General features: G+C 40.8%; 1 protein-coding gene across 1 annotated transcript in view; it reads left to right on the plus strand.

The window, feature by feature from the left end:
- DECR1 (2,4-dienoyl-CoA reductase 1, mitochondrial) overlaps positions 2,753-23,967 on the plus strand; it is a 43,102-nt gene continuing 21,887 nt past the window's right edge. The window contains exons 1-5 of the mRNA XM_005689252.3: positions 2,753-2,868; positions 16,479-16,681; positions 17,894-17,951; positions 18,076-18,162; positions 19,118-19,265. Of these exons, the coding sequence (XP_005689309.2) occupies positions 2,818-2,868; positions 16,479-16,681; positions 17,894-17,951; positions 18,076-18,162; positions 19,118-19,265 (547 nt within the window). The 5' untranslated portion in view covers positions 2,753-2,817. The remainder of the gene's footprint in view (positions 2,869-16,478; positions 16,682-17,893; positions 17,952-18,075; positions 18,163-19,117; positions 19,266-23,967) is intronic.

The raw sequence follows: 23,967 nt of genomic DNA on the forward strand, positions 1-23,967 counted from the left end.
GGCCCACTTGACTTCACATCCCAGGATGTCTGGCTCTAGGTGAGTGATCACACCATTGTGATTATCTGGGTCATGAAGCTCTCTTTTGCACAGTTCTTCTGTGTATTCTTGCCATCTCTTCTTAATATCTTCTGCTTCTGTTAGGTCCATACCTTTTCTGCCCTTTATCGAGCCTAGCTTTGCATGAATGTTCCCTTGTTATCTCTAGTTTTCTTGAAGACATCTCTAGTCTTTCCCATTCTGTTGTTTTCCTCTATTTCTTTGCATTGATCACTGAAGAAGGCTTTCTTATCTCTCCTTGCTATTCTTTGGAAATCTGCATTCAGATGCTTATATTTTTTCTTTTCTCCTTTGCTTTTCGCTTCTCTTCTTTTCACAGCTATTTGTAAGGCCTCCTCAGACAGCCATTGTGCTTTTTTGCGTTTCTTTTCCATGGGGATGGTCTTGATCTCTATCTCCTGTACAATGTCACAAACCTCTGTCCATAGTTTATCAGGCATTCTGTCTATCAGATCTAGTCACTTAAATATATTTCTCACTTTCACTCTATAGGTCATAACTGCATGGTCTAGTGGTTTTTCCTACTTTCTTCAATTTAAGTCTGAATTTGGCAATAAGGAGTTCATGATCTGAGCCACAGTCAGCTCCTGGTCTTGTTTTTGCTGACTGTATAGAGCTTCTCCATCTTTGTCTGCAAAAAATATAATCAATCTGATTTCAGTGTTGACCATCTGGTGATGTCCATGTGTAGAGTCTTCTCTTGTGTTGTTGGAAGAGAGTGTTTGTTATGACCAGTGTGTTCTCTTGACAAAACTCTATTAGTCTTTGCCCTGCTTCATTCCGCATTCCAAGGCCAAATTTGCCTGTTACTCCAGATGTTTCTTGACTTCCTACTTTTGCATTCCAGTCTTCTATAATGAAAAGGACATCTTGTTTGGGTGTTAATTCTGAAAGGTCTTGTAGGTCTTCATAGAACCATTCAACTTCAGCTTCTTCAGCATTACTGGTTGGGGCATAGGCTTGGATTACTGTGATATTGAATGGTTTGCCTTGGAAACAAACAGAGATCATTCTGTCGTTTTTGAGATTGCATCCAAGTACTTCATTTTGGACTCTTTTGTTGACCATGATGGCTACTCCATTTCTAAGGGATTCCTGCCCACAGTAGTAGATATAATGGTCATCTGAGTTAAATTTACCCATTCCAGTCCATTTTAGTTCGCTGATTCCTAGAATGTTGACGTTCACTCGTGCCATCTCCTGTTAGACCACTTCCAATTTGCCTTGGTTCATGGACCTGACATTCCAGGTTCCTATGCAATATTGCTCTTTACAGCATCGGACCTTGCTTCTATCACCAGTCACATCCACAGCTGAGTATTGTTTTTGCTTTGGTTCCATCCCTTCATTCTTTCTGGAGTTATTTCTCTACTGATATCCAGTAGCATATTGGGCACCTACCAACCCAGGGACTTCCCCTTTCAGTATCCTATCCTTTTGCCTTTTCATACTGTTCATGGGGTTCTCAAGGCAAGAATACTGAAGTGGTTGCCATTCCCTTCTCCAGTGAACCACATTCTGTAACCATTTCTATTGTTTCCCCATCTCTTTGCCATGAAATGATAGGACCGGATGCTATAAACGTAGTTTTCTAAATGTTGAGCTTTAAGCCAACTTTTTCACTCTCCACTTTCACTTTCATCAAGAGGCTTACTAATTTACAAATCAGTGTGTTTAATATTGTGATATCTGATTCATGACTAAGTTTAGAAAATGAAGCTAGATCTGTCCCTGTGTCTGTTTGGATATATGTATGCCTCAGTATGTGTCTTTGTCTTTGGATAATGTTGCTGGGGGTTAATTTGTAAATGAGCTTTAATCTAATTGGTCTAAAAAAAAGTAAGCACTTACAAATGAAACAATTATAAATACAAGAGAAATTAAGCAATTATGAATTACTGAAGTCATAACTAATGATTTTCAGGTTTACATGAACTGGGAAGTGTTCAGTATTAAATTAATACCTGGTATTAATGTTTGTTGATCTAATTATTATAGACATGTCTAAGAGTCATTAATATTAAGCATAATATTTTCATTCTGCCTAGGTTTAATATAAGCTAAATAAAATCTTGTATCTGTTACAAATCTGTCAGCAAGGAAACTTTCGATGTGAAGAAATGTTTAAGGAAAGAAAATGTAAATGAAATAAGAGTTTTTAGATAAACTCTGTTAAGAATAATTATGTTGTAGCTTCTGTGGCCTTAGTGGTTGGGGTATAGACTTGATTTACTGTGATATTGAATGGTTTGCCTTAAAAATGAACTGAGACCATTCTTTCCTTTTTGAAATTGCAACCAAGTTGCCCCTTCTCGCCTCATTAAAGGTGATCTGTTCTTGTAAAGTGCCAGTCTGGTTCTTTTTTCCGAACCTCGCCTTCTCTAACTCCCTTACCCTACCACCACAGTCCATGGGGATGCCGAAGAGGCAGAGAGGGCTCAGCAGCTAAACTACACGTGTGTCCATGTCATGCACGTCTGCAATCTCCAGACTTCTCTGGCACAGTAAGTCGTGCACTCAGAGGGACAGACGAACCTCCATTAAAGACCCTATTTAAACAACAACAACAATGGGGAAAACAAAGGTAATTAGAGCACGAAAAAGCACAGGAGAGGCCTGGGCTCTGACCCGGGGGGCGGGGAGCCCCAGCCGCCCAGGCGGGTCGGCTCCCGAGGCAGTCCAGTCCTGCCAACTTGGGGCTCTCTGACCCGCCTCCCTTCGCGCGCGCATTTCCGGCCAGACCTGGGGAGGCCAGACATGGCGGTGCTAAGCCAGCTTCTCTTTTCTTGGGGCCGCGGTCCCCGGCGGGTAAGGCAGCTCCGAAAGGGCTGGGGGCCCTGCGTGTCTCCTGCAAGTGCCCCGTCCAGGGGGCGCGCGGAGTGCAGACCCGGCGTCCCGGGCGCGGGGAGGAGCGCCGTGGGCCCCCGCGGTCCCCGAGCGCGGAGCGAGGCGCGGGGGTCCTGCAGACGCGGGGTCGGGGCGGGGGGCTGCGGCTTCCCCGGACTGGGATGAAGCGGGGCGGTCACGTCCAAGCTGCCCTCGGGAGAAGCCCTGGGGTACCTTTGTGCCCGTGTGGAGGGGCACGTTGAGCGCCTGCGTGGTTCTCACAAGTTGCACATTCTTGTGAGTTTCCAGTGAAAGTCGGGCTTCCCTGTGGCTCAGCTGGTGAAGAATCCGCCTGCAATGCGGGAGACCTGGTTTCGATCCCTAGCTTGGGAAGATCCCCTGGAGAAGGGAAAGGCTACCCACTCCAGTATTCTGGCCTGGAGAATTCCATGGACTGTATAGTCCATGAGGTCGCAAAGAGTCCAAGTTGTATGTAAATAGAGAGAAGGACCCTGCACACACCTGCCGGCCTGGTGAGGAGGGGGAGAGGGAGGTGTGGGGAGCGGGGCCCAGAGGAAACACTGGCCTTAGCTGGAGTCCTTTTTTTTTTTTTTTTTTTGGAGTCCTTTTTTTAAACGAAGAAATTCGTTCACCTGTTTGTTGTTCAAAGATTAATACCAACCTGGCGCGCGTGAGTGCTGAGTCAAGTCAATTCTGAACCTGTCTCTTTCAATTCTGGTTTCAAGAGGGAGAAGGTTTAAGAAGGACTACTCATGCCCAATTATTCTCTCAAAATTTTCTGGTCAGATAAACGATTTGTAGGGGGACAGGGTGACTAAAGGGGCAAAAGAAGCCTGGGAGTTAAACTAAGACATCTTCCCTCCTGGGGGGAAGTGAAGCATCAGGACTGGGGAAGAAGATGTTCCCACTCACAGTGGGAGAAGTGTACAATCTTAAGGAGTATCATTTTGGGGTTTTACATTTAAACTAGGACCTGAAGGATCAGTGGAAGTTAGCCAGCGGGAAGAGTAACAGTAAGAAAGTTTTAGGCAGCAGAGTGACCTTAGTGAAGGCCCAGACTAGAGTTATAGGTCCCAAATAAGGAGGTGGGTTGTGAGAGACAGACTGGGGAGGCCAGTGAGCCCCAGGAAGGAGTCAGAGCTTTGTCCTGAAGGCCTGAGAGCAGGGTGAGAATGGAGGCAACTTGAGCAAGACTCTCTCTGGATAAGAGACCATGGTGGCCTCAAGCGGGGAATGGCCGTATGTGAGAGGCTTGAAGTCTGGTGATATTCAAGTGGTAAATGGAGAGTCCTTGCTGCTTGGTCCATGGTAGGAGGTGAGAAAGGAAGACGGGGCCAGGCTGAGGAGGCAAATGGCACCATCAGAAGTGGAAGCAGGAAAGTAATGCCATCAGGTGGGACTTGAGATAGGGATCCGAGAGTGTAAGTAAAAGTGACAGGGGTCTGAGCTAAGGGCAGTTTTTGTAGCTATTTAGGACTAAAATGAACTCAGTGGATTGGGTGCGTGGTGTGAGATGAAGTCCTGATTTCTATCGTTGGCCTCTGAGCTAAGGAAAATGTTCCTCTCTCAGAGAATTTACAAGAGGGAGCCAGAGAGAAGAGAGGGGGTAAATGATGTACTTGAAAATGTTAAATGACCTCTCAGTTCATTTCAGTTGCTCAGTGGTGTTTGACTCTTTACGACTCCATGAACCACAGCACGCCAGGCCTCCCTGTCCATCACCAACTCCTGGAGTTCAGCCAAACCCATGTCCATTGAGTTGGTGATGCCATCCAACCATCTTATCTTCTGTTGTCCCCTTCTCCTCCCACCCTCAATCTTTCCCATCATCAGGGTCTTTTCAAATGAGTTAGTGCTTTGTATCAGGTGGCCAGAGTATTAGAGTTTCAGCTTCAACATCAGTCCTTCCAATGAACACCCAGGACTGATCTCTTTTAGGATGGACTGGTTGGATCTCCCTGCAGTCCAAGGGAGTCTCAAGAGTCTTCTCCAACACCAGTTCAACATCATCAATTCTTTGGCGCTCAGCTTTCTTTATAGTCCACATCCATACATGACCACTGGAAAAGCCATAGCCTTGACTAGACGGACCTTTGTTGGCAAAGTAATGTCTCTGCTTTTTAATATGCTGTCTAGTTTGATCATAACTTTCCTTCCAAGGAGAAGCGTCTTTTAATTTCATGGCTGCAATCACCATCTGCAGTGATTTTGGAGCCTAAAAAAGTAAAGTCTGCCACTGTTTCCATTGTTTCCCCATCTATTTCCAATGAACTGATGGGACCAGATGCCATGGTCTTATTTTTCTGAATGTTGAGCTTTAAGCCAACTTTTTCACTGTCCTCTTTCACGTTCATGAAGAGGCTCTTTAGTTCTTCTTCACTTTCTGCCCTAAGGGTGGCCTCTAGGACTTATAAACTGGTATACAGGTGATTTGACTAAGTTGTAGAGGTGGTGGGGAGAACGATAAGTCTGTCAGGAGTGTTAACGATGACCTTAGCCTTTGAATGGTGCATGTTGAGTGTTGGTGGAGATCCATTTGTATAAAGATAGGGAGGTGGACACAGTTGGTATTTGGGGAACCCTGAATATTTTGTTTATCTGAGTATAAATTTTAAGGAGGGGAAAGCAAAGGGAGATAAGGCTGGATAGATGGAGAAGAGCCAGATCATGATGACTTGCTGTGCTGGGTGAAGCTAAGGAATCTGAGCTTTATGCAGGGAATCCCTGAAGGAGGTCAAAGAGAGAAGTGCTACAGGCAGGTTTGCAGTACTCTGGAGAGCAGTATTGCAGATGTGCTGGGAAAAAGGGAGACTGGAGGACAGAGACCACGTAAGAGACGACGTAGCACAGACCCGCAGTATTTGTGAATGGTGGAAGATGGGAGTCTTTGAAGTCAGACAGTAGGCAGAGAGGAAAGATACTGACGAGGCAGGTAGAATACGGGCAATTTGGACAGGGATCGAATATATTAGGTGCCCATATTAGAAGGCATTTCATTAATACTTGGCAACCCTTAGTGTGTTTTTTTTTTTTCTTTTAGTTGTATTTATTTGTTTATGGCTGCACTGGATCTTCATTGCTGAATGCAGGCTTTCTCTAGTTGCAGAGAGCAGGGGCTACTCCTTGTTAAGGTGCTCAGGCTTCTCCTTGCAGTGGCTTCTCTTGTTACAGAGGACCGGTTCTAGGGTGCATGGGGGCCAATAGCTGAGGCACATGGACTCAGGAGTCGTGGCTCCTGGGCTCCAGAGCCCAGGCTCAATAGTCGTGGCACATGGGTTTAGCTGCTCCCTGGCATGTGGGCTCTTCCTGGGCCAGGGATCGAAGCTGTGCCTCCTGCATTGGCAGGCAGACTCTTTACCACTGAGCCACCAGGGAAGCCCAGCCCTTAGTTTGTAAAGAAAATTCCAGGTGGAAAATAATCACAAACTTAACTGTCCTATATTCTCTTCCTAAAATGATAACTTACTTTGACAGTAGAAATGCCTGGGTAAGTTAAGTAAGTTAAGAGTAAGGGGACAACTGTACTGTGATCCCTTCCAGAATGGGAAAACTCCCATGCTATCTTGCATCGAAAGCTGTGATAGAACTGTAGGCTTTCACAATTTGTGAAATGATGTTGCCATTCACCTTTAGCCCTGATTTATTTTGCTTATGCCTTAAAATTATATTTTTAACTCCAGATTAGATATCTCCAGCTGAATATTCCACAGGCATTCCAGGTGAAACATTTCTGATACAGAACTGGTTATTTTCAATTCTCCAACTTGAGTCTTCTCAGATCAATCGAGTCATTTAGGTACTGCTATTTATACTATTTAAACTCTGTCATCCTCAGCTCTCCCCTTCTTGCTTACCATTTCCAGTTGGCTGGCTTCTGAGTTCAGGCTAACCAACGTGTTAAACGTGTGGGAAGTATTGTCTTGCCTTGATTTCTGCTGTCCTCATTATTTCTCACCCAGACTAATGACTTTTGTCTGACTCGTCTCCATTTCCTTCTAGTTCACCGTTAAATCTTATTCTTTCTAAAACACAAAGGGATTGCACAAAGTAGCTTCAGATACTGAGATGAAGGTGAGAGAAGTGGAAAAGTTTCGGTCCACCAAATAGCCTTGATTAAAGAGAGAGACCTCTTTGTCTTCTTTTAGTGATATAGGTCAAGGTGTGCTGAGGTTGGACTTTAAGGCAAGAGGAAATAGTAATTCACTGCATCTTCTTTTTCTGGAACCTTCTCACCCGCAAATAATTTTATTTGCCAACTTCACACTCCTTCTATAGTGGCGTTCAGTCAAGGTCATCATCTCTTGTCTGGCCTGCTACAAAACATTATACCTACTCTCCCTGCTTTCAATTTTGCCTGCTACCTTTTCTTCTCAATTTAGTAACCAGAACAAGACTCTACAAACCTAAGGCAGATCATGACAGTCCTGTGCTCAAAACTTTGGAGAGTTTCCCACACAACTTGAGTAAGAATGTCAGTCCATGTCGTGGCTGACTCAGCCTTTGTGATCCCGGCCTCTATGCCTCACTGACTTCGCCTCCGTCCTTCTTTCTGCTTCCTCCGTCTTCTTCAGCCATGCTGGCCCTCTGACTCCTCATGTGCTCGGTAGGCTTCCTTCTCAGGGGCTTTGCCTTTAGCTTTTCCTCTGCCTGAAAGAACCACATGACTCATCCCCTCACTCCCCTTGGGTCTTTGTTCAGATATCACCTCAGTGAGACCTTTGCTGACCACTCTATTTAAAATAGCAACACTCTACCCATATTCTATGCCTTATTTTCCCTCACAGCAACACATTAGCTTTTACTGTACTATATATTTCACTTAATTCATCTGCCCTCATCCCAAAGATAATCTCTCTGTGGGTGGAATATCGTATCTGTTTTGCTCACCACTATATTGCCGTTGGTTGGAAGAGTGTCTTGGGCATAGCATATGCTCAGTAAAAACTTGCTAAAAATAAAATGAGTTAACAGTATACTTAATTATAATATCATATTTGTCTCTAGTACTTTTTCGCAGAAGCAAATTCCCAAATCAAAACAAATCTCTTTCAAGCACAGGGTTTCTATTTCTTGGTTCAAAAAAGTTAGTCATATTAGTTTTGGCTAATGTGATAGGGACCAAGAGGAGATGACTTGAATGAGAGGCAAGCAAGAGTGAAAACTCCACTTGAAAATTTCAAATTGCCTATTAATTTATCTCTTTGATTTCATCTTCCTTGATTGCATAGTTTTGGTGAAGCATCTATTTAGTCTACATCTAATTGCATACAGATAAGAACTGTAATAAAAATTAGCAAGTACACCCTGTAACACAGAGCAACTACTTTTTCAAGGACTGATGTTCATTGCTATGAAACGTATCATCACTCAAAAATGTAAGTTTTGTTTTGTTGCTGGTAACAACCACATAATTCAGCCTAGCCACTGAAGCTTGGAGTCAGCTAACTTTCTTTTATATTTGCTTAGCCTTACCTTCATGTTGCTGTGGCAATGAGATCTGTGTTCTGCAGAAGCTTAGAATGTCAGAGTCCTCTGTGCAGTGCCTGGTTTAAGTGAAGGAGCAGGTAGAGGTGCTCAAGCAAACCACACAGGTGTGGAGTTTGAGTTTAATAAAGCCTGTGGCAAGAATCAGAGAAGGCGATGGCACCCCACTCCAGTACTCTTGCCTGGAAAATCCCATGGACGGGGGAGCCTGGTAGGCTGCAGTCCATGGGGTCACAAAGAGTCGGACACGACTGAGCGACTTCACTTTCACTTTTCACTTTCATGCACTAGAGAAGGAAATGGCAACCCACTCCAGTGTTCTTGCCTGGAGAATCCCAGGGACAGGGGAGCCTGCTGGGCTGCTGTCTATGGGGTCACACAGAGTTGAGCACGACTGAAGTGACTTAGCAGCAGCAGCAGTGGCAAGAATGGAATGGGTAGAATTTGGGCTCTTCAATTTTGTTAAAGTTTGTAGTATACTGACACTATTGGCATTAGCAGGTGAGATGATCTTTTTATTCTGCAGGGAATAATGTCCTGTCTGCTCCTTATATTTCCAGACACTATGAACCATGTCAGTTATGCGGAAGTGACAGTAGGGTCTGGGCACTGGAAAGAACCCATGCATGTCACAAACTTATGCCTTCTAGCAACTGGATAAAATAAATTGCAAAGTAGTTATCGCAGGCTTACTCTGTTCATGCGCTATATGAATTCCTTTAGAAATGCAAAAGTGTGAACTTTTCAAAGTTGCTTGAAAAATAAGATTGTTTGGTCTTCACCAAATTGACATTTAAAGAATTATTTGTTTTTAATTGCAGGATAATGGCTCTACTGTATTGTGTTGGTTTCTGCCATACATCAACATGAATCTATTTTATGATATGAGTGTTGCTGCACCTGCTTTCTTTTGATTTCTGTTTGCATGAAATATCTTTTTCTGCCCTTTGCTTTCAGTCTGTATTTGTGCTTAGGTCTAATGTGGATCTCTTGTAGATAGCATATATAGGGGTCTTGTTTTTTGTATCCATTTAGCCAGTCTGTGTCTTTTGGTTGGAGCATTTAGTCCATTTACATTTAAGATAATTATTGTTATGTCTGTGCTCCCCTGGTGAATGAGCAGTAAAGAATCTGCCTGCAGAGCAAGAGATGCGGGAGACATGGGTTTGGTCCCTGGGTCGGGAGGATCTCCTGGAGGAGGGCATGGGGTACCCACTCCAGTATTCTTGCCTGGAGAATCCCACAGATAGAGAAGCCTGGCAGGCTACAGTCCACAGGGTTGCAAAGAGTCAGACATGACTGAAGTGACTGGGCATGCCCGGCCATGATCCTATTACCACTTACTGTATTGTATTATTTGTTTTTGTAGACCTTTTCTTTCTCTTGTATTTCCTGTCTAGAAAAGTTCCTTGAGCATTTGTTGTAACGTTGGTTTGGTGGTGCTGTATTTTCTTAACTTTGGCTTGGCTGTAAAGCTTTTGCTTTCTCCTTCAAATCTGAATGAGATCTTTGCTAAAAAGAGTAGTCTTGGTTGTAGGGTTTTTTCCCTTTTATCACTGTAAGTATAGCCTCCCATTCCCTTCTAGCCCGCAGAGTTTCTGTTGGAAAATCAACTGTTAGCCTTAGAAGGATCCCCTTGTAAGTTATTTGTTGCTTCTCCCTTGCTGCTTTTAATACTTGTTCTTTGTATTTAATTTTCATTAGTTCGATTAATATGTGTCTTGGGTTTAACCTGTATGGACTGCCTGGGCTTCCTGGTCTTGGTAGGCTAGTTCCTTTCCAATGTTAGGGAAGTTTTCAACTCTAATCTAAATATTTTTTTCATGCCTTTTCTTTTCTTTCTTCTTCTTCTTCTTCTGGGACCCCTATAACTCGAATGTTGGTCCACTTAATGTTGTCCCAGATGTCTCTGAGATTTCTTTGTTTCTTTTTATTCTTTTCCCTTTATTCTGCTTCGCTTCACCTATTTTTACCATTCTGCTTTCTGGTTCACTTGTCTGTTCTTCTGCTTCTGACTGTTATTCTGCTGTTGGTTCCTGCTAGTGTATTTTTCATCTCAGTTATTGTGTTGTTCATTGCTGATTGTCTATTCTTTAATTTTTCTAGGTCCTTGTTAACTTTTTCTTGTATCTGCTTGATCCATGCCTCCAATCTATTTATCTGCGCTTTCATTTTATTTCCAAGATTTTGGATCATCTTTACTTTCATTACTCTGAATTCTTTTTCAGGTGAGCTGTTTATTTCCTCCTCATTTGGCCTCGTTTTTCTGTTGTTGTTGTTGTTGTTGTTGTTTACCATGGCCCTTAAATCTGCTGCATGTCTCTCTGTCATTTTATTTAACTTACTGAGTTTGGAGTCTCCTTTCTGCCTGGTGGTAGGTCATAGTTCATCTCAGTTGTGAAGTCTGCCCCTCATGGGTGGAGTTGGACCAGTGCCTTGTGAAAGTCTGTTGGCTGGGGAAATGTGTGTCTGTGTTCTGGTGCATGGAGCTGGATCTTGTCTCTCTGAAGGGTAGTGCCGTTTCCAGTCATGTGTTTTTGGGTGTCTGTGCCTTGGTGAGGCTTTGGGCAGCCTTTCTGCTAATGAACAAAGTTGTGTTCCTGTTTTGCTAAAGTGCTGGCATGACACTGGAACTTGCTGGCTTTTCAATGGGCTTGGTCTTAGTGTTGAGATGGGAGGCCTTTGGGAGAGCTCTCATCAATTAATGTTCCATGAAGCTGGGAGTTCTCTGGTGGTCCCAAGTCCTAGACTCGGGTCTCCCACCTAGGGGGCTCAGGCTTGACCCCTAACGGTAGCAGCAAGACTTCATAGGCCATGCAGCACAAAAGACAAAGTGAAAAAGTGAAAGGGAAATTGCTCAGTCATGTCCGACTCTTTGTGACCCCATGGACTACAGCCTACCAGGTTCCACCGTCCATGGGATTTTCCAGGCAAGAATACTGGAGTGCACTGCCATTTCCTTCTCCAGACAAAGACAAAATTCCAAGACTAATGGTGAAAGCAACACTCAGTAGCCAATAACACCCAAAGAAACTCACACACACTTATAAAAAGAAGAGAGAAAACAGAGAAAAGGATAAAAACTAGAGTCAAAACAGAAGAGAGCAATCAAGCCAATAAACAAGCCCCTAAGTGAAAATGTATAGTAAAAACATGACTAGCAAAAATGCAAAATGAAACCATGGGGGAAAATGCAATATAACTACATAGTACCCTAAAAACAGGGAAAAACTGAAATGAATTTTTTAAAAAATAAGATGTTTTAAAACTGGAAAAAGTAGGTTGAAAAGTGAAAGTTAAGGGAATAGTAAAGAAAGGACAACATAAGAACATATGAGAAAAAAGAGAAAAATATAGAGACAGTGGCAGTATGAAGAATATCCTTGTGATTCCTCCATTTTCCTCTCCACACAGTTTTCTTCAGTCTATCTCCCTGCTCAGAAAGTCATCCAATATTTGTAGCAAGGCCTCTGGACCTGTTGTGGGCAGTGTTGAGTCAACTCAGACTCAGGTGTTACCTTACTCCACCTTTTGTGTGCATGCATGCTAATCAAGGTAAACTGGATGTGGTCAAATAGGAGATGGCAAGAGTGAACATCAGTATTTTAGGAATCAGTGAACAAAATGGACAGGAATGGGAGAATTTAATTCAGGTGACCATTATATCTACTACTATGGGCAAGAATCTTGGAATGGAGTAGCCATCATAGTCAAAGAGTTCAAATGAGTTCAAAGAGTTCAAAGAGTTCAAAATGCAGTACTTGAATGCAGTCTCAAAAATGACAGAATGATCTCAGTTTGTTTCCAAGGCAAACCATTCAGTATCACAGTAATCCAAGTCTATGCCCCAACCACTAATGCTGAAGAAGCTGAAGTTGAATGGTTCTTTGAAGACCTACAAGATCTCCTAGAACTAACACCAAAAAAAAAAAGTCCTTTTCATCATAGAGGACTGGGATACAAAAGTTGAAAAAGATAGAAAAAAGTAAAGAGATATCTGGAATAACAGGCAAGTTTGGCCTTGTAGTACAAAATGAAGCAGGGCATAGGCTAACAGAGTTTTGCCAAGAAACACACTTGTCATAGTAAACACCCTTTTCCAACGACACAAGAGAAGACTCTTCACATAGACATCATCAGATGGTCAATACCGAAATCAGGTTGATTATATTCTTTATAGCCAAAGATGGAGAAGCTCTATAGAGACAGCAAAACAAGACCTGGAGCTGACTGTGGCTCAGAACATCAGCTCCTTATTGTAAAATTCAGACTCAATTTGAAGAAAGTAGGGAAAGCCATTAGGACATTCAAATTGCTTATGATTATACAGTGGAGGTGACGAATAGATTCAGGGGACTAGATCTGGTAGACAGAGTGGCTGAAGAACTATGGACAGAGGTTTGTAACATTGTACAGGAGGTGATGACCAAAACCATCCCCAAGAAAAAGAAATGCAAGAAGGCAAAGTGGTTGTCTGAGGAGGCCTTAACAAATAGCTGAGAAAAAAAGAGAAGCAAGAGGCAAAGGAGAAAGGGAAATATGTATCGAAGTGAATGCAGAGTTCCAGAGAATAACAAGGAGAGATAAGAAGTCCTTCAAGGCTTTGTCAACGTGAAACTAAAGGGAATATAATGACCAGCTTGGAAGATGGCCAGATCTGCAAATTTTTCTTTATCATTTATACACATTTTCAAATTTTATACTCCAGTAACTTTCCCCCCCGGCTTAAAAATCAAATCATATTAATATTTATTGAATAAAATTTGAAATTACTCAAAATCAACCAACCTAACAAAAAGAACAAAGAATCTTCTATTATCCCTTCACCTAGTCATACATAATGACTGTGAAAGGTAATGAATGAAGTCAGATCTTAGATTTGAATCTTTACTACTTTCATTATTTACCTCTAAAGGTTAGTTACTTGACCTACCTGTGTCCTTCAGTTTTCTCATCTATAAAATTGGAGTAACAGTGTTGTTGTTGTTTTTGGCCCCTAAGTGGTCTCCAACTCTTTGTGACCCCATGGACTGCAGCATGCCAAGCTTCTCTGTCCTCAACTATCCCTTGGAATTTGCTCAAATTCATGGCCATTGAGTTGGTGATGCTATCTAACCATCTCATGCTCGGTTGCCCACATCTCCTTTTGCCTTCAGTCCTTCCCAGGATCAAGATCTTTTCCAATCTCTTTACATCAGGTGTCCAAAGTATTGGAGCTTCAGCTTAAGTATCAGTCCTTCCAACAAATATTCATGGTTGATCTCCTTTAGGATTGACTAATTTGATCTCCTTACAGTCCAAGAGATTCTGAAGAGCCTTCTCTAGGACCACAGTTCAAAAGCATCAGTTCTTTGACTCTCAGCTTTCTTTATGGTCCAACTGTCACATTCATACATGACTACTGGAAAAGCCGTAGCTTTGACTATATGAACCTTTGTCAGCAAAGTAATGTCTCTGCTTTTTAATACACTGTCTAGGTTTGGCATAACTTCTGTTCCAAGGAGCAAGTGTCTTTTAATTTCATGGCTGCAGTCACTATCTCTGGTGATTTTGGAGCCCAAGAAAATAAAATCTGTCATTGCGTCCACTTTTTCTCCTTGTATTTGCCGTGAAGTGGTGGGACTGGATGCCATGATCTTAGTTTTTTGAATGTTGAGTTTCAAGCCAGCTTTTTCACTCTCCTCTTTCACCCTTATCAAGAGGCTCTTTAGTTCCTCTTTTTAGAGTGTTATGGTCTGCATATCTCAGGTTGTTGTTATTTCTCCTGGAGAGCTTGATTGCAGCTTGTGATTCATCCAGCCTGGCATTTCTCATGATGTACTCTGCATAGATTTAAATAAGTAGAGTGACAATATACAGCCTTGTCATACTCCTTTCTGCATTGAACCAGCAGAGAACTCCATGAACCAGTCAGTTGTTTCATGCCCAGTTCTAACTATAGCTTCTTGACCCACATACAGTTTTCTCAGGGATTAGGTAAGGTAGTTGGTACTCCCATCTCTTTAAGAATTTTCTACAGTTTGTTGTGATCCAGTCTGTCCTTTGGCATAGTCAATGAAGCAGAAGTAGATGTTTTTCTGGAATTCCCTTGCTTTCTCCATAATCCAGCAAATATTGTCAATTTGATCTCTGGTTCTTCTGCCTTTCTAAACCAGCTTGTACATCTGGAAGTTCTTGGTTCACATACTGCTGACACCTAGCTTGAAGGATTTTGACCTTAACCTTACTAATGTGAAATTGTACAATAGTTTGAACACTCTTTGGCATTGCCCTTCTTTGGGATTGCAATGAGAACTGACCTTTTCCAGCTGTGTGGCTACTGCTGAGTTTTCCAAGTTCGCTGACATACTGAATGCAGCACTTTAACCGCATCATCTTTTAGGATTTGAAATCGCTCAGCTGGAATTCCATTACCTCACTAGCTTTGTTCATAGTAATGCTTCCTAAGGCCAACTTGACTTCACATTCTAGGATGTATGACTCTAGGTGAATGACCACACCATCATGGTTATCTGGGTCATTAAGACCTTTTTAGTATAATTCTTTTTTCTGTATTCTTTACACTTCTTAATCTCTTCTGCTTCTGTTAGGTCCCTGCTGTTTCTGTCCTTTATCGTGATCATCCATGCATGAAATGTACCTTTGATATCTGCAATTTTCTTGAAGAGATCTCTAGTCTTTCCCATTCTATTGGAACAATACAGTTTACCTTATAGGGCTGTAGAAAGTCCTAAGTAGACCTGGCACTTGGCAAATATCGAATCCACTACTTACTGTTGTTATTTCCTTCTAGTCATTTTTCTAAGCATGTATTTTTATTTATAGTTCAGGACATCCTGTATATTTTCTCTCTCTCTTTTTTTTTACATCATATTATAAGCATTTTCTTGTTCAATTTCTACTTGTGAATAGCCTTATCCTAAGCTATTGACTACATTTCTATTTCCTTACAGTAAATTTCTAGATATCTTAAGGCAAATAATGACAGTCCATTTACTGTATAAGAATGCTCTAGTGGGAAATTATATATTCTGAAGTTTTAATCTTACAGCCATGACCTGATGGGGAATATCAGATACCTGAATAGTATGATCATTAAACTCAGTAGGATCTCAGTGAATATAGAGAGATAACATGCAAGGTTTTATAATCTTGGTTTTGCAACTTGGGCAACATATTTAACTTCTCTGGGCCCCTCCTGTACAATGGGGTAAAATTAATACCTACTTCATGGGGTGGTGACAATTAGTTTTTAATCCTGATACGTGGTAAACACTTAATGAATATTGTTAGCTCTTTATTTGTTACTGTGTTTAACACTTAAAAGTTTGTTTTCAAAATTAAAAATGAGAGAATGGCAGTGTTTTAGATAAGTAATATGAGGGTAAGCTGTAAAGTATAAGATAGGGCAGTCCAAATACTTTTTTAGTTGAAAATGGTTTTATTGTTTCCCCCATTTTAATTATAACAAGTATTTTTCCCCCGTTCTAAATTTATTATTCAAAGACAACATGAGAAGAGGCATTTGATTTGATAAACCTTATAAAGGACTTTTATAATGTTCTTAAGTGATTCAAAGGATGGAATGTGATTTTCTTCCAAGTTGTTCTTGTTAAAAGACAAACATGCTTTAAGCTTTTTTAAAGTTAAATTTAAGCTAAACACATAAACTAACAATGCCAGCATTTATAGAGTGTTTTCTATGTGCTATCCAATTTTCTAAGTTTATTGTTTATATTGTCTCATGAAACCCTTATAATGACCTGTGAGGAAGGTTCTGTCATTATTTCCAACTGCAGAAGAAATTGAGGCAAATAGAGATTAAATAACTTGCTGAAGATTGTATGACTAGGGAGAAAGTTCTCTCCTGTGTAGTCTAGCTCCAAAGCCCATGCTTTAAACCATTCTACTGTGTTACTTAACATTCCACCAGAAAAAGTATAAAAATTGATTAAATATAGTACTAACCTGTTGACAGTGTTTGTGTTAATCCAAGAATTTGACTAATATTAAAGAATAAGTTTAAAAACTCATATCTTTTGTGGGAATACAAGTATGCATATTTCAATTCATTTTTCTTCTATTAGTTTTTCAGTTATGGAACAAAAATATTATATCAAAACAATGAAGCTTTGCAGGCTAAATTCTTTCCACCTTTTCCAAAAGTGATGCTACCACCCAATAGTTTTCAAGGAAAAGTAGCTTTTATTACCGGGGGAGGCACTGGCCTTGGAAAAGGAATGACAACTTATCTGTCCAGCCTGGGTGCGCAGTGTGTGATAGCCAGCCGGTAAGTGAGTTTTAGTACGTTGCCTGGCAAGAGTCTACTGATGGAATAAGTCTGTGCTACAATGTTGAAAACACTTTTTGCCAGATTTGTTTGATTTGCATCTTAATCTCTATGAAATAGTCTTTAGATTATTTAAAAAGAATAATAATAACTTTTCCTTGGAAAAAGTCAGTTATTATTTGTGATGATAGAAGTAATGATTGATGATGGAACTGATAATATACTTAAATTCAATAACATACACAAATTCAGTAACAAAATTTTTTCTGTGTATGAAGTAATAAAGTACTATATTGAGGCTCCTTTGTTTTCAGTATCAGTGATTATAATTACTGGTTCAGTAGATAGTTAACCTTGCACCAGGATAATGGATAGAATGCTTCCATTTCCTATAAGATGGGCAAATATTTCAAAACATCTATTGTGATGAATATAGGAAGGGGGAGGCCTTGTGGAAAGAATTTACTTAGGCATGTCCTGGTATCTTATAGCTATTCAAGTTAGAGGTTTAGAGACTGGCCAAAAAATCTATCCCTTCTTTCAGTTTGGAATACTGTAAAATTTTTAGATAGGATAAGTAATAGTCTGAATGATAAGTCACTATGTAATTTATAAGGGCCCAAAGGACTTTCTTTCAGATGTTTCTTTTAATGCAAATTGGCCAGAACATTTTTTTTATGTTGCAAATGTTTTTAAGTGTGTTAATATATTATTTTCTTTGTAATGCTATGTGATTTACATTGCTTTTTTGTGTGTGTGTTTTTCTGAAGAGTGTAAGATTCTGAATACATCTAGGTTGTCCAAACCCATCATTTTGGTATAAAATCTGGTAGCATAGATTTTATATATAACATAGATTTTTAAAAAATAGTTTAACCTAAGCTTACATCATTCCAGGAATGTATTTTCCTTCTAAAGCATGCCTGGGCAAGCAAACACATAGAAAAGAATATAATTAAGGAAATAATTTAAAATTTAACTGGCTTAAAAGTAATTCTATCAATTAATGTCAGATATATGAAAATTGCTTAAATTTAACTTCTGGAAAATAAATGCACTCAAACTAACTTGTTTATAGATTTAGCTTTTCTATTGTCCTCAAAATGCATGTTTTTAAGCTGTAAATTCTTTCTTAATGTATGAAATTAAAAAGAAAAATATAGCATGAAATTATTTCAGAACTCATGCAAAGTACCGTGTGTTTATTTCTAGAAAAATTGATGTTTTGAAAGCAACTGCAGAGCAGATATCTTCTCAAACTGGAAATAAGGTACATTAAAAAGTTATTTAAATCAGATTTAGGAATTATAACATGCTTAAGTAAGTAACTCATGCTTATGGATTAAGAAGTCTGAAAAAATGTAGAATTCTTTTTTCTTTTTATTGTTTTGCAGGTCCATGCAATTCAGTGTGATGTGAGGGACCCTGACGTGGTACAAAACACTGTGTCAGAAACGATCAAAGTCCTTGGACATCCTGATGTAAGTATGATGGTGATGAGGCGATAGTATCAGGTGTTTGATGTTGATAGCACCTACCAAGGTGTATTAATGAAATAAAATATTGATGCTGAGCAAGTGCTGTGTTAAGAAGCCCCTGTTTTCCTTTGCTAGCAAAAAGCCAGCTCTTTTTGCCAGGGAGTAGAGTAGGTAGACGGCTATACTATTTCCTTTCAGGAATACTTTAAAAATACATTTATAATCATATAGAACAAACTTTATTTCACTTTATTTAATAAGAATAAATAAATAAGAGTAAGCTATCCAAGAGCACAATATTTAGTTTAAATGATTCATGCTCTTTGCTTTTCTTTATAATTTTGGATTATCTCTGTCCATGGAGGAAAATAATACAAACAAGGAAACCTACAAAATAGCTCCAGATTTCTCCTTATAAGACTTGAGATATACATGGATGTTTTGCTTTTGTTTGGTTCACATATTGGAAAGAGGCCATTTCTCCAGTAGTCTCAAAGATAGCACTTTTCTATGTTAAAGATATTTTTGGACAAATCAATATCTACTGTAGAACTAAGTGGAATTTTTATTGTTATTGAAGAAGCAGGTCATCAACCAAGAATTTCATTAGCTAAATTAAGCCAAAATGATACCAGAAATTAAAGGCACTTTAATTGAGATTCCTTGAAATAAATAATCACATCCTAGACATGCTTAATCTATATGTATATTTTTAGTAATAGACTCTACCCTAATTTTGAGACAGGGATTAGAATTCCAAAATTTGGAAAACAATAATAGGAAATTTTCAAAGGCTCACAGAAAGTAAAAGTGAACCAAATCTCATGGTATTGTTTCATAACAGACTATGAACTTTAGTTTTACTTTATTATTTGGATAAGTTTCAGAAATAAAAGCCCTTTAGGGAAAATATTCTTCCTCATCTAAGCTTCTATAACTTGCCTTATTCACTTATTAGATTGTGATAAACAATGCCGCAGGCAATTTTATTTCTCCCTCCGAAAGACTCTCTCCTAATGCTTGGAAGACAATAACTGACATAGTTCTGAACGGCACAGCCTTTGTGACTCTAGCAATTGGGAAGGAACTAATCAAAGCACAGAAAGGTATGTGTATTTATTCTTCACATATTAATTGGCTCCCTACTGTGTGCAGGTTCTGTGCTAAGCCCTGGGATACTCAATGATGCAATGTCTGTACTTGTACAGTCAGGTCAGTTCAGTTCAGTTCAGTCGCTCAGTCGTGTCCGACTCTTTGCAACCCCATGAATCACAGCACGCCAGGCCTCCCTGTTCATCACCAATTCTCGGAGTTCACTCAGACTCACGTTCATCAAGACAGTGATGCCATCCAGTCATCTCATCCTCGGTCGTCCCCTTCTCCTCCTGCCTCCAATCCCTCCCAGAATCAGGGTCTTTTCCAGTGAGTCAGTTCTTCGCCTCAGGTGGCCAGAGTATTGGAGTTTCAGCTTCAGCATCAGTCCTTCCAATGAACGTTCAGGACTGATTTCCTTTAGGATGAACTGATTGGATCTCCTTGCAGTCCAAGGGACTCTCAGGAGCCTTCTCCAACACCACAGTTCAAAAGCATCAATTCTTTGGCTTTCAGCTTTCTTTATAGTCCACCTCTCACATCCATACATGACTACAGGCAAAACCAGTATGTCTAGAATCAGTGTACAGTTATTCACTTAACACTTACTGATGACTTTTGTGCACCATACCCTGTGCTGCATGCCCAAATGACAGAGGTGAATCAGACACTGTCCCTGATCAGGCTGTGGTTGGGACTTGAAGGGTGCAGGTATTTTCCCAGAGAGGTGATAGAGTATTCTGAACCAGGACAAGGAGGAAGTATCCTTGTGTTACTTGAAGGATGTCCTTTGGGGCTTGAGGGGAGTGGCATGGAGCTGATCAGTTTCCTTCCGTTGGTTCAAAGATTTTGTCTCATTAACTTCAATTTCTTCTTCTGTACAGTGTGGATAATTCTCAAATCAGCTTGAGAAAGGATATAGGAACAGACAGAAGGATTCTAGAGGGGCATTAGCTTTTTTTCTACACATGTGCTAACAATTTCCATCTTTTCCCCATTCTCTTATTGAAGTTGAAGTCCTATGTTTCAATTTCTATTATAGCAAAGTGAATATGATTGAGATAGGGAATTTGCTTTTTTTAAAAAAGTTTTTAAGAGGGGTGAATGAGTGGGGAGACAGAGAAGAGTTGCCTCCCTGTCCATCACCAGCTCCCGGAGTTCACTCAAACTCATGTCCATCGAGTCAGTGATGCCATCCAACCATCTCATCCTCTGTCACCCCATTCTCCTCCTGCCTTCAATCTTTCCCAGCTTTGGAGTCTTTTCCAATGAGTCAACTCTTTGCATGTGGGCTGACTTCTCTCTCTTCTCTCTCCCAGGATCCTTGTGTCTCTTCTGTATCTCTTCTTACTATATCCTTTTTCAAGTGTATTTGAGAATTATCCACACTGTGTCTGATTTTCTCTCTCCATACCTCTTACTCATTTCTCTGTTGCTCTCCGTATGTCTGTCTCACTCTCACTCTCTATCAACTCTTCGCTTTTGTTTCCCTGTTTATTTCTTCATCTTGGTCTCTCTCATCACTTGGTATTTCCCTGTCTTGTCTGTTTTATTTCATCCCCTGCCCGTCTTTGTTATTCTTGATTTCTATCTGACTCTCCTTCCTTTTCTCATTATTGTCTTTCTTTGTAATATAGACTTTGATCTATTTTTACTCATCACATTGGATTAAAATTAAAATTCTATGGACTTCATTAAAATTATATTAGCTCAGGCTTCTTAAAAGATGGAGCCAGTTTTTTTCTGCCAAAATTCCTGTCAGTTATAGATGCTGTAACCTGACAGTTTTCAGTTCAGTTCAGTTCAGTCGCTCAGTCGTGTCCTACTCTTTGTGACCCCATGGACTGCAGCACGCCAGGCCTCCCTGTCCATCACCAACTCCTGGAGTTCACTCAAACTCATGTCCATCGAGTCAATGATACCATCCAACCATCTCATCCTCTGTCACCCCATTCTTCTCCTGCCTTCAATCTTTCCCAGCTTTGGAGTCTTTTCCAATGAGTCAACTCTTCGCATGAGGTGGCCAAAGTATTGGAGTTTCAGCTTCAGCTTCAGTCCTTCCAATGAACATCCAGGACTGATCTCCTTTAGGATGGATTGGTTGGATCTCCTTGTAGTCCAAGGGACTCTCAAGAGTCTTCTCCAACACCACAGTTCAAAAGCATCAATTCTTCTGCACTCAGCTTTCTTTACAGTCCAACTCTCACATCCATACATGACTACTGGAAGAACCATAGCCTTGACTAGATGGACCTTTGTTGGCAAAGTAATGTCTGCTTTTTTTTTTTTTAACTTTATTTTACTTTACAATACTGTATTGGTTTTGCCATACATCACCATGAATCCACCACGGGTGTACACGTGTTCCCAATCCTGCTGTCTAGGTTGGTCATAACTTTCCTTTCAAGGAGTAAGCATCTTTTAATTTCATGGCTGCAGTCACCATCTGCAGTGATTTTGGAGCCCAAAATAATAAAGTCTGACACTGTTTCCACTGTTTCCCCATCTATTTGCCATGAAGTGATGGGACCAGTCCGTCTAGTCAAGGCTATGGTTTTTCCAGTGGTCAAGTATGTATGTGAGAGTTGAACTATAAAGGAAGCTGAGTGCCAAAGGATTGATGCTTTTGAACTGTGGTGTGGGGAAGACTCTTGAGAGTCCCTTGGACTGCAAGGAGATCCAACCGGTCTATTCTAAAGGAGATCAGCCCTGGGTGTTCTTTGGAAGGAATGATGCTGAAGCTGAAACTCCAGTACTTTGACCACCTCATGGGAAGAGCTGACTCATTGGAAAAGACTCTGATGCTGGGAGGGATTGGGAGCAGGAGGAAAAGGGGACGACAGAGGACGAGATGGCTGGATGGCATCACTGACTCAATGGATGTGAGTCTGAGTGAACTCCGGGAGTTGGTGATGGAGAGGGAGGCCTGGCGTGCTGCATGGGGTTGCAAAGAGTCAGTCAGACACGACTGAGCAACTGAACTGAGCTGAACTGATGGGACTGGATGCCATGATCTTAGTTTTCTGAATGTTAAGCTTTAAGCCAACTTTTTCACTCTCCTCTTTCACTTTCATCAAGAAGCTCTTTAGTTCTTCTTCACTTTCTGCCATAAGGGTGGTGTTATCTGCATATCTGAGGTTATTGATATTTCTCCCGGCAATCTTGATTCCAGCTTGTGCTTCCTCCAGCCCAGCGTTTCTCATGATGTACTCTGCATATAAGTTAAATAAGCAGGGTGACAATATACAGCCTTGACGTACTCCTTTTCCTATTTGGAACCAGTCTGTTGTTCCATTTTGTTCTACCTTTTTATTGTTGATTTGTAGAGATTTTTCATAGACTCTGAGCTGAGTGCTTTGTGAGATATAGTGTGTATTTAGAATATCTCCTCCTAGTCTGCTGTCGTTCAGTCACTGAATTGTGTCTGACACTTTGCAACCCCATGAACTGCAGAATGCCAGGCTTCCCTGTCCTTCACTATCTCCTGGAGTTTGCTCAAAGTCATGTCCATGGAGTCAGTGATACCATCCAACCATCTCATCCTCTGTCACCCCCTTCTCCTTTTTCCCTTAATCTTTCTCTGTATCAGGGTCTTTTCCAATGAGTCACTCTTCACATTAGGTGACCAAAGTACTGGAGCTTCAGCTTCAGCATCAGTCCTTCCAATGCATATTCAAGGTTGATCTCCTTTAGGATTGATTGGTTTGATCTCCTTGCAGTCCAAGGGACTCTCAAGAGTCTTCTCCAACACCACAGTTCAAAAACATCAGTTCTGCAGCTCTCAGCCTTCTTTATGGTCCAACTCTTATATTTGTACATGACTACTGGAAAAACCATAGCTTTGACAATAGGGACCTTTGTTGGCAAAGTAGTGTCTCTGCTTTTTAATATGCTCTCTAGGTTTTTTAATAGCTTTTATTCCAAGCAGCAAGCATCTTTTAATTTTGTGGCTACAGTCACTGTCCATGGTGATTTTGAAGCTCAAGAAAATAAAATCTTTCACTGTTTCCAATTTTCCCCCATCTATTTGCCATGATGTGATGGGACCAGATGCCATGGTCTTCATTTTTTAAAAGTTGAGTTTTTAAGCCAGCTTTATCACTCTCCTGTTTCACCTTCATGAAGAAACACTTTAGTTCCTCTTCACTTTCTACCATTAAAGTGGTATCATCTGCTTATCTGAGGTTGTTGCTATTTGGCCCAGCAATCTTGATTCCAGCTTGTGAGTACACAGCCCAGCATTTGGCATGATGAACCCAGCATATAGGTTAAATAAGCAGGGTGACAATATATGGTCTTGATGTACTCCTTTCTCAATTTCAAGCCAGTCCATTGTTCCATGTCTTGTTCTAACTGCTGCTTCTGGCCCAGCATACAGGTTTCTCAGGAGACAGTTAAGATGGTCTGGTATTCCTATCTCTTTCAGAATTTTCCAGTTTGTCATGATCCACAGTCAAAGGTGTTAGCATAGTCAGTGAAGCAGAAGTAGATGTTTTTTGGAATTTTCTGGCTTTTTCTATGATCCAGAGGATCATAGACCCTTTCTAGGTAATAACAGAAGTAACGATAGAGAAGTAGGTTATCTGGTCTCTAGCTGCTGCTGCTGCTGGTAAGTTGCTTCAGTCGTGTCCAACTCTGTGCGACCCCATAGACAGCAGCCCACCAGGCTCCCCTGTCCCTGGGATTCTCAAGGCAAGAACACTGGAGTGGGTTGCA

Source organism: Capra hircus, chromosome 14 (assembly GCF_001704415.2).
Source record: "Capra hircus breed San Clemente chromosome 14, ASM170441v1, whole genome shotgun sequence".
Classification (NCBI taxonomy): Eukaryota; Metazoa; Chordata; class Mammalia; order Artiodactyla; family Bovidae; genus Capra; species Capra hircus.